The sequence below is a fragment of the Lepus europaeus genome, chromosome 19 (genome assembly GCF_033115175.1).
Source record: "Lepus europaeus isolate LE1 chromosome 19, mLepTim1.pri, whole genome shotgun sequence".
Taxonomy (NCBI): Eukaryota; Metazoa; Chordata; class Mammalia; order Lagomorpha; family Leporidae; genus Lepus; species Lepus europaeus.
This window is the reverse complement of record NC_084845.1, coordinates 12,925,978-12,935,778: the sequence shown is the minus strand read 5'-3', so window position 1 is coordinate 12,935,778 and position 9,801 is coordinate 12,925,978. Positions and strand designations below refer to the sequence as shown.

At 62.2% G+C, this 9,801-nt stretch overlaps 1 protein-coding gene across 1 annotated transcript; it reads right to left on the bottom strand.

The window, feature by feature from the left end:
* Nucleotides 1–464: 464 nt before the first annotated feature.
* Nucleotides 465–1,892, bottom strand: LOC133748551 (galectin-7-like). Its single transcript, XM_062177431.1, has 4 exons — nucleotides 1,809–1,892; nucleotides 1,351–1,439; nucleotides 791–992; nucleotides 465–578 (listed from the first exon to the last, which is right to left on the bottom strand). The coding sequence occupies exons 1-4, from the start codon at nucleotides 1,812–1,814 to the stop codon at nucleotides 465–467; spliced, it is 411 nt and encodes a 136-aa protein (XP_062033415.1). The 5' UTR covers nucleotides 1,815–1,892.
* Nucleotides 1,893–9,801: the final 7,909 nt, after the last annotated feature.

Genomic DNA, 9,801 nt, shown 5'->3' with positions numbered 1-9,801 from the left:
GCCCATGTCCCGGGGTCAGAGGGTGAGGGAATGCGACAGGTGAGATGCGGAGGACGCAGAAGATCCAGGAGCCAGGAACCCAGGGGCACTGTCATCCTTTCCCATGGGGGGGACCAGGGACTGAGGCCCAGAAGGGAGGGGCTCGCGGCGCATTTGTGGCACCTGCAGAAGGGTCGCCCAGGGACAGTCCAGCCACTCCCCGCCCACGAGGCCCGAAGATGAGCCCCAGCCGCAGGCTCCTGCCTTCTCAAACCCAGATGTGAGGCCAGCCCCACTCCCACTCGCACCCATGCCGCGACCCCAGACTCCCGGACAGGAATCCCAGAAGGGGTGCAGGATCGCTGTGTGGCCAGAGGGCCCCGCTCTGAGCCCGCTTTCCTCGCGCACACGAAGGGACACACACAGGCACCACCGGTTTACGCTTTATTTGCAGCCCCAGCCGGGCCCGCCGCTCCCGCGTCCGCTCAGAACACGCACACCGAGTCCAGCTGCACGTCCCCGGCCACCTCGAGCTGGCGCACGCGCGCCGGCGGCATGCGGTGGCGAAAGTGGTGGTACTGCGCGTCCCCGACCACGGCCTGCGGGACAGGGGCAGGGCTGGGACCCGCGCACCGACTGCGCGCGACCAGACGAGGGCGGCCCGGGCCCTGCACGGGGACCCCACCCTCGGCCCCGCTCTCGCCCACCTCGGCCGGGCCCTATACCGCCAACGCCCGAGGGAGCCACGCGGGAGAACCCGGGGGCTGGGCGCCTCCCCCAGCGCCACGCCGGGGCCAGGCCCGAGTCGCACCTTGTAGCCGTCGCCGGTGACGATGAGCAGCACCTCGAAGGGCTGCCCGCGCCGGAAGGGCAGCCCCGGGCCGCGCTCCTCCTTGCCCCAGGCGCCCTGCTCCAGGCTGTTGAAGACCACCTCGGACAAGTCCAGCCGCGGGTTGAAGTGCAGGGCGGCGTCGGCGCCCGGCTCCTCGCTGCACAGCAGGTTCACGTGGAACCTGCGGGGCCAGGGCGGGTGAGCGGGTCCGTGACCCCCCGCCAAAATCCTGATCGGGGGGGGGGGGGACTGCTACTTCCAGGGCTCCCCCGAGTGCCCGCGGACCAGGCGGTGTCCCACGTCCCACAAGAGGGCCCCGGCTGCCAGCCTCCCAGACCAGGGCCTTGTGCTCCTGGCTGGGACCCCGCCTTTGCCAGGAGCCTGGGAGCTGTCCAGCTTTGGTAGGGTGGGGTGGGGGCGTCCCATGGGCCAGACTCCAGGAGGCCTGAAGCCCCCACCCCTGGAAGCCCAGGACTGCTGGGCAAGGCCTCCAGGGTGGCTGTCCAGAGATGGGGTTCAGCTGGGAGGCCGGGGCTCACCTGCCAGCCTTTTCAGGGACCACACCCCGGATTCTCAGCACGTTGCCGGCCTGGACGCCCTCGGGCAGGGAGGTCTTGTGCGGGAGACTCTGCAGGGGTGGGGGGAGTCACCAGGGGACAGAGGGCAGGGCAGCCCCCAGGAACCAGCGAGGGGCAGGAGACCAGGGAAGAGACCAGGGCCAGGACAGAGGGAGGGAGGGCCAGAGGCAGGCAGGGAAGTGCAGGAGAATCAGGGAAACTCGCGTGCTCCAGCAGACAGCGCCCAGGGAGCAGCGGGCAGGCAGAGGGGACAGCGGGGGGGGGCAGGGGCAGCCCCGAGGCCACAGCCCCAGCTGGCTCACGGCGCCCTGCGAGGGGAACTCCTCCTTTGAACCCCAGGCCTCAGCCAGCCCCAGCCCCTCCCAGGAGCCCCAGCCTGGGTCCAAGCCCCCAGGCCCAGCCCGCTCAGGAGCACTCACGGACATGGTGAGCGGTGGGTGGGACAGCAGCAGTGGTGGCGGCAGGGAGACTGAGGGGGGACCTTAAGCACAGGCAGGGCAGGGCCGGCCCTGGTGACTCAGCCCTCCCTCCCCGCCCACCGCCCACACCTGGCACAGACTGGCCCTGGGGCAAGGCGGGCAAGGCTGGCTGGAGCCGCCCCCACGGAGGGCCCTGCACTGCTGCCTGGCGGCTCCAGCGCTGGGGCCCTGGGAGCCATCATTCTGAGAATTAACACCGCACAGGAGGCCGGAGCTGCAGGCCCTGCAGAGGGAGGGCCCCAGAGGCCTGGTGGGGGCTGCCACCCCAGCCCCTCTCCCCCACCCACGCTGAGGGTGTCCCTGGAGCCCCGCAGGGGCCACCCTGACGACGGCAAAGGCAGCCGCACGGAGCGGATTTCCACCTGTGGCGTCCAGTCTGCCTGCCACCCCAGCTCATTCCTAGACCTAGCGGGAGCTCAGCCGAGGGGGGAAGCAGCCTGGGCTCCGCCCAGCAGCTGCCAGAGACAGCCAGCCACAGCGCACCCCGTCCCGGGAGGCAGCTCACCCTCATTCTACAGACAGCTTCCACGGGACGCCGCAGCGGGCAGGTGTGAGCGTGCACTACCTCGTGCGTCTCCGCCTGTCTCCCTGGTCCCTCCACCCAGCACCACTGCCATCGTCCCCCGCAAGGGGCAGGACATGGTGAGGAGGGGAAGCACCCCAGCTCCCCCAAGGCCAAGAACAGGAACAGAGAGGGGACATCTGCCCCACCCCCATTCTATGGAGAGAGTTCTGGGGGGGAGGCTGAAGGTCTTTCTAGATGGTGGGGAGGGCAGGGAGCTGAGTAGAAACTGCCCCCCAGCAGCCCCTTGAAGTTTCTGCCCCACCCCCACAGCCCCCACCCCTGCCCCACCCAGCAGGTGGCAGAGGCCTGGGGCAGGCTGGGAGGGGCAAGTCAGGGCAGAGACCAGATTCAGATCCTGATCCTCCTCCTCATCCCAGGCCTCCCAGACCCCCTCTGCCCCCCACCCCCACGGGCCAGGTGGGGGAGCAGAGCACTGAGGGGGAGGCTTGGCGCCTGCTCTGGAGGCTGGGAGCACCCCCATTTTACAGAGCAGAAAACCGAAGCTTCGAGAGGGGCAGCCTCAGCCAAGGCCCCGCGCAGCAAGGTGGGGCTGGGCCAGGACCCTGAGGGGACAGGGGACAGTGTGCAGAGGAGGGGACGCCCAGGGCTCAGGTGCTGGGTTCCAGGAGCGGCTGCTCCCCGCCCCCTCCTCCTCTTCCTGGTGTTAGGGTCGCTGTCCCCTTGCCTCCTGTGGGGCTCCTGTGGGGCTGTGTCCTGGTTGCACTGCCCGGACCTTCAGCAGGAATCACCTGCAGGCCCCGGCTCGTCTCGGGAGGCCGGCCAGCGGTTCCCCTGGATGTCTCAGCAGCGGAGAATCCGGTTCGGGGAGCTGTAGGGACGCTGGCTCCCTGGCGCTGTGACCGCGCTGCTCAGCTCTGCTGGGTCGTCACAACTCATCCGGGCAGATTCCCAGTAGGCAAAGGCACAGGTAGTGGGTTCCGAGCGCTTCGGGACCCAGCGGGCCGCCCTCCCCGCTCAGCTTCCTGGGGGCTGTCAGACACCGGTTCCGGCCCAGGCAGTCACGGGCGGCGACTGTGCTGACCTCAGCTCTACCTTGGACACAGTGGGAGGAACAGCACCTACTGCACGCCTGTCGGCTGCGGGATTTACACCCTGGGCTGAGGCGCGTGTCTGTTGGTGACGTCTGGTGCTTTGTGTTCACAAATATGATACTGCAGAGTCTGAGTTCTTTGGTTTTGTAAATGAATGTTCTGGTGATGGAAGCTGATTTTTCCCCTAAACTTTTGTGCCACTTGTTTTTTTTTTTTTTTTTTTGGACAGGCAGAGTGGATAGTGAGAGAGAGAGAGAAAGGTCTTCCTTTTTGCTGTTGGTTCACCCTCCAATGGCCGCTGCGGCCAGTGCATCGTGCTGATCCAAAGTCAGGAGCCAGGTGCTTCTCCTGGTCTCCCATGCGGGTGCAGGGCCCAAGCACCTGGGCCATCCTCCACTGTACTCCCGGGCCACAGCAGAGAGCTGGCCTGGAAGAGGGGCAACCGGGACAGAATCCGGCGCCCCGACCGGGACTAGAACCTGGTGTGCCGGCGCCGCTAGGCGGAGGATTAGCCTGTTGAGCCACGGCGCCGGCCACCCACTTGTATTTGAAAGGCAGAGCAGACAGACCGCTCTCATCTTGCTCAACTTCCCAAGTGCTAGCAACAGCCAGGGTTGGGGCCAGGCTCAACGTCAGGAGCCCGGGAATCCACCTGGGTCTCCCACGGCAGAGGCAAATCCCTGAACACCTGGCCACACTGCAGTGCCTGAGCACAGTGCCCAGCACCATAGACCCTGGGAGGCGGCAGGCGACGGCACCAGGGCTTGGGCTCCTGTCATTCACATGGGAGACTTGGACTGAGTTCCGGGATCCTGGCTTTGGCCTGGCCATCACAGGCATCTGGGAGGTCACTCAGCCTGACTACCCTACAGTGATGGGGCTGGCACTGTGGGGTATCGGGTAAAGCTGCTGCCTGCAGTGCCGGCATCCCATATGGGCGCCAGTGTGAGTCCCAGCTGCTCCTCTTCTGATCCAGCTCTCTACTACGGCCTGGGAAAGCAGTAGAAGATGGCTCAAGTCCTTGGGCCCCTGCACCTATGTAGGAGACCCAGAAGAAGCTCCTGGCTCTGGCTTTGGATCAGCCTGGCTCTGGCTTTGGATCAGCCTAGCTCTGTACATTGTGGCCATCTGGGGAGTGAACCAGTGGATGGAAGATCTGTCTCCCTAACTCTGCCTCTCAAATAAATTAAAATCTTTTAAAAAATATATGATGCAGGCCGGTGCCGTGGCTCAACAGGCTAATCCTCCGCCTAGCGGCGCCAGCACACCAGGTTCTAGTCCCGGTCAGGGCGCCAGATTCTGTCCCGGTTGCCCCTCTTCCAGGCCAGCTCTCTGCTGTGGCCCGGGAGTACAGTGGAGGATGGCCCAAGTGCTTGGGCCCTGCACCCCATGGGAGACCAGGAGAAGCACCTGGCTCCTGCCTTCAGATCAGCGCAGGGCGCCGGCCACAGGGCGCCGGCCGCAGCGCACCGGCCGTGGTGGCCATTGGAGGGTGAACCAACGGCAAAGGAAGACCTTTCTCTCTGTCTCTCTCTCACTGTCCACTCTGCCTGTCAAAAAAAAATTATATATATATATATATATATATATATATATGATGCGGGGGCTGGCGCTGTGGCACAAGTTAATCCTCCACCTGCAGTGCCGGCATTCCATATGGGCACCGGTTCTAGTCCTGGCTGCTCCTCTTCCAGTCCAGCTCTCTGCTGTGGCCCGGAAGGCAGTGGAGGATGGCCCAAGTGCTTGGGCCCTGCACCCACATGGGAGACCAGCAGAAGCACCTGGCTCCTGGCTTCGGATCGGCACAGCACCGGTCGTGGTGGCCATTTGGGGAGTGAACCAACAGAAGGAAGACCTTTCTCTGTCTGTCTATAACTTTTTTGTGTGTGTGTGACAGGCAGAGTAGATAGTGAGAGAAAAAAAGACAGAGAAAAAGGTCTTCCTTTTTGCTGTTGGTTCACCCTCCAATGGCCGCTGCGGCCGGCACATCTCGCTGATCCAAAGCCAGGAGCCAGGTGCTTCTCCTGGTCTCCCATGCGGGTGCAGGGCCCAAGGACTTGGGCCATCCTCCACTGCACTCCCGGGCCATAGCAGAGAGCTGGCCTGGAAGAGGGGCAACCGGGACAGAATCTGGCGCCCTGACCGGGACTAGAACCTGGTGTGCTGGCGCCGCTAGGCGGAGGATTAGCCTGCTGAGCCACGGCACCGGCCCTGTCTATAACTTTACCTGTCAAAAAATATATATATGGTGCAGGGCCAGCACTGTGGCACAGTGGGCTAAGCCTCCGCCTATGGCACCAGCATCCCAAATGGGTGTTGGTTCTAGTCCCGGCTACTCCACTTCCAATCCAGCTCTCTGCTAATGGCCTGGGAAAGCAGCGGAGGATGGCCCATGTGCTTGGGCCCCTCCACCTCTGTGTGGGAGACCCGGAAGAAACTCCTAGCTCTGGCTTTGGATCGGATCAGCTCAGCTCTGGTAATTGCAGCCAACTGGGGAGCAAACCAGTGGATGGAAAACCTCTCTCTCTGCTTCTGTCTCTGTAACTCTGCTGTTCAAATAAACAAATCTTTAAAAATATATATGTATAGTGCACTTGAAGCATTGATTTTTTTAAAGACTTATTTATTTGAAAGTCAGAGCTACACAGAGAGATGAGAGAGATGGGAGAGATGGGAGAGATGGGAGAGATGGGAGAGATGGGAGAGATGGGAGAGATGGGAGAGATGGGAGAGATGGGAGAGATGGGAGAGAGGGAGAGACCTTCCATCTGCTGGTTCACTCCCCAATTGGCCGCAATGGCCGGAGCTGCACCGATCCAAAGCTAGGAGCCCAGCCCTGGTCATCTGGGGGTGAACCAGTCGATGGAAGATTTGTCTCTCTCTCTCTCTCTCTCTCTGACCTTCAAATAAATGCCTTAAAAAAAAAAAAAAGGTTAAACATGAACTCATCTTAGGACCCAACACCCCCCTCCTGGGAGCACACTGAGGATGAAGGACAGTGCACAACCACGCAGAAGCTTTAAGCTGGGCTTCCAGATGCCCTGCGGGGAGGGGAGGTGGACGTGAACCCACCCAGGCCCGGAGGCTGCTGCACCCTAAGCTCACGGGGACAGAAGCCTCTGTGCCAGGACCCTTCCAGCCTGCGCCTCTGTCTCTGTTCATCTGGTTCCTTATTTGTACCCCTGAAAATGTGCACTGTCATAAATCAATGTCAGACACAGCTGTAAGTTCATGTTCGCAGAAGCATCGCTCGCAATCTCTCAGTCACATTACACGTGATGGCCAACGAGGACAGAACTCAAGTGTCAATCAGCCGACGATCAAGGGGTCCTGTTCATACGAGGGGACGTCAGCACCCATCTGAGAAGCACGCAGTAAGATGTGCGATGGCACGGATGGACCCCGACAGCCCCGAGCCCGGTGACGGCAGACGGCAAGGGCCGCCTACGTCTGATCCCATGAGAAATCAATGATTAGCAGCTAGAGAGGAGGCAACAGGAGTGGCCGCTGATGGGCGTGGGTGTGGTCTTTCTGGCTGGGAAGGGATGATGTCATTTTCCAGAAGCTGAGAGTGGTGATGGTTGCACAACTTTGTGAACGTACTAAAAACCACCACATCGTGGTGTGGGAACCGCATCTCAGCAAGGTTACGTGTTTGTAAAATAAATAAATAAATAAAAATAATAGAAGATTTATTTAAAAGACACAGAGAGAGAGACACATCTCTCTATCCACTGGTTCATTCCTTAAATGGCCTCAGTGGCTGGGGCTGGGCCAAGATGAAGTCAGGAGCTCCAGCGACAGCTCCCACGTGGGTGGACAGGGCTCCAGCCCTGAGCTGCCCGCCCACTGCACGATCAGGGCGCTGGCTGGGAAGCAGAGTGGTGCTCCTATGGGACGCCGGCACGGCAGGCGGCTGTGCCACACCACCAGTCCCGCAGCAAAGCCAAGCACGACCCAGGAGATGCAGGGGAGACCTGGCCGGGGTCCGACAGGCGCTGGGCTGGGTGAGGCACAGCGGGTTTGTTGTATTCGTTTCCGTCTACTCTGGCGCCTCCTGGAAGTTCTCCGTGCTCCAGGTAGGGGCCTTGTCCCCCAAAGGCCCACATGCTGAAGGCGTGGTCCCCAGAGTGGTGGTGGTGGCCGGGCCCTGGGACCGCAGGAGGTGATGGGGTCTCGGGGCTCAGGTGTCCTGAGAGAGGACTAGTTCTGGAGAATCCGAGTTGCACCTGGCTAGTTCCCTCTCTGCTTCCCTGCCACGCTGCTGTGCGGCCAAAACGTCCTCAGCAGAGGTCACGGGGCAGCCCCCGACCTCGACCCCCCAGCCTCCGAAACCCTGAGCTAAGTGAGCGGCCGAGCCTCGGGTCCCCCGACAGCAACACAAAGCAGCGCGAGACTCCGGGCAGCCAAACCACAGCAAAGACGGGAGACGTTCTCCCAGCAACAGCAGCGTGCAACAAAGTCCGATCAGACAGCCCAACGAGAGCAGAGCCTAACCCCACGCACCTGCGCGCTGGGCCAGGCATCAAAACTAGGGGAGCAACTCAACTCAACGACTTCTGGATCCCCCGCTACACGGGCCGGGCAAAGCCGTCCTCTGAGCATGTGTGGCTGTGGATAGCCCGGGCCACGCCAGTCTTCATCAAGAACGTGAGGTACGTGGCCCACTGGGGTCTGCACAGACGCCACCTGGACATGTGGCCTGCTCACCTCGGAGCCCCGAGCTGCCACAGAGGACAGCTGGATGTGCCAAGGCGGCCATATTGTGAGGAAGCCCCCCGTAGCCACAGGGCGACGCTCGCAGCAGGACCAGAGCCAGCACTGGCCACCAGACCCACGTGCAGGGAGGGCGCTCGGACGAGCCAGGCCCAGCTCTCACCTCAGCCAGGGTCACTAGGCCTCCCTGGCTGAGGTTCCAGACACAGAAGGGCAGAAAGAGGTCCCAGCCCCCACTGCGCTCCGACCAAAACAAAATGGTTACCTTGGGAGACTGAGAGCATGGCTCTGGGCAGAAAACAGAAAACCCAAGGGGAAGGGGCACACGGCGGATGGCACCAAACGTCACTCCCCCCCCCAGCACCAGTGATAAAAACTCACACACACACATACACACACACACACAGAGCGGGTCCCACAGGGCGCAGTGCACACAGCTCACACACACATGCACACACACACAGGGGGTCCCACAGGGCACAGTGCACACGGCTCACACACACAGCGGGTCTCACAGGGCACAGTGCACACGGTTTACACGCACTGTGGGTCCTGCAGGCTCAGTGCACACGGCTCACACACACGGCTTGATACGTAGAGTCAGGATTTGCCCCTGACCATTACGTTTCAAAGGATCACTTCGCAGCGCTGCAAACCCTCGGGTCCAAGGGCAGACAGGAGGTGCCTCCCGGTCGCCCTAGAAATGGAACCCGAGGCTAGGTGCAGAGGAGCGGGGAAGAGACGCACGGGACCCAGGAACCTCAGGTGGCTCCGGGTGCTTCCGCAGGGGACTGGAGACAGGAGGCCAAGGGGTGGAGGGACCCCCAGGCTGCTGGGAAAGGGGACTCCCAATGGCAGCTGCCGCAGGTCCAGCCCCCTTCCTGAGAGGCCAGGCCTGCAGGACAGCGGGCACTGCCCCAGGGAGGAGGAGCTGACCGTATTCAGAGGACGTTCAGGCAAGGGACAGAGAGCTCAGGGTGTCCGGGTGTGAGAAGTTCAGAGAAGACGGAGCAAATGCATAGCCAGTGAGTAAGCCAGGAGCCGTCACGACAGACACGCTACCGCCACCGACCAAGTGGCCGCGGCTCCTGCCGGGGGAGGCCGTGTGCGCAGCCGGGGAGCCGGGGAGCCGGGCACAGCTACACCTTGCCGTCCTCGCTGGGAACTCAGCGACAACACTCAGATAGGAAGATCCAGAACAATCCGAGCTGTAGAGATGAAGATCCAGGGGGCAGTGTGTGACCTCTGAGGGCCACGAGGCGGCGAGCTGGGGGAGACTGCTTTTCAACAAAGGCTTTATAAACCACCCATTTAAAGTTATACACGCGCGTGGCCAGCACTGTCGCACAGGTGCCCACAGCGCTGGCATCCCTGAGTGCTGGTCCGAGGCCCAGCTCCCTGCTAAGGCACCCAGGAAGGCAGATGAAGCCCCTGCCACCGACGTGGGAGACCCAGATGCAGCTCCACGCTCCTGGCTTCAGCCTGGCCCGGCCCCAGCCGTGGCAGCCGTTTGGGGAGTGAACCAGCTCGTGGAAGACCTCTCTTTGCTCTGCCTTTTAAATAAATCAATCTTCAAACAACAAGAGCGACTCTGCAGGTG

Coding starts and splice junctions, on each gene's coding strand:
- LOC133748551 (XM_062177431.1), bottom strand. Junction 993..1,350: donor GTCCCTGAAAAGGCTGGCAG/GTGAGCCCCGGC, acceptor CTGGCCCCGCAG/GTTCCACGTGAACCTGCTGT. Junction 579..790: donor TCACCGGCGACGGCTACAAG/GTGCGACTCGGG, acceptor CCTGTCCCGCAG/GCCGTGGTCGGGGACGCGCA.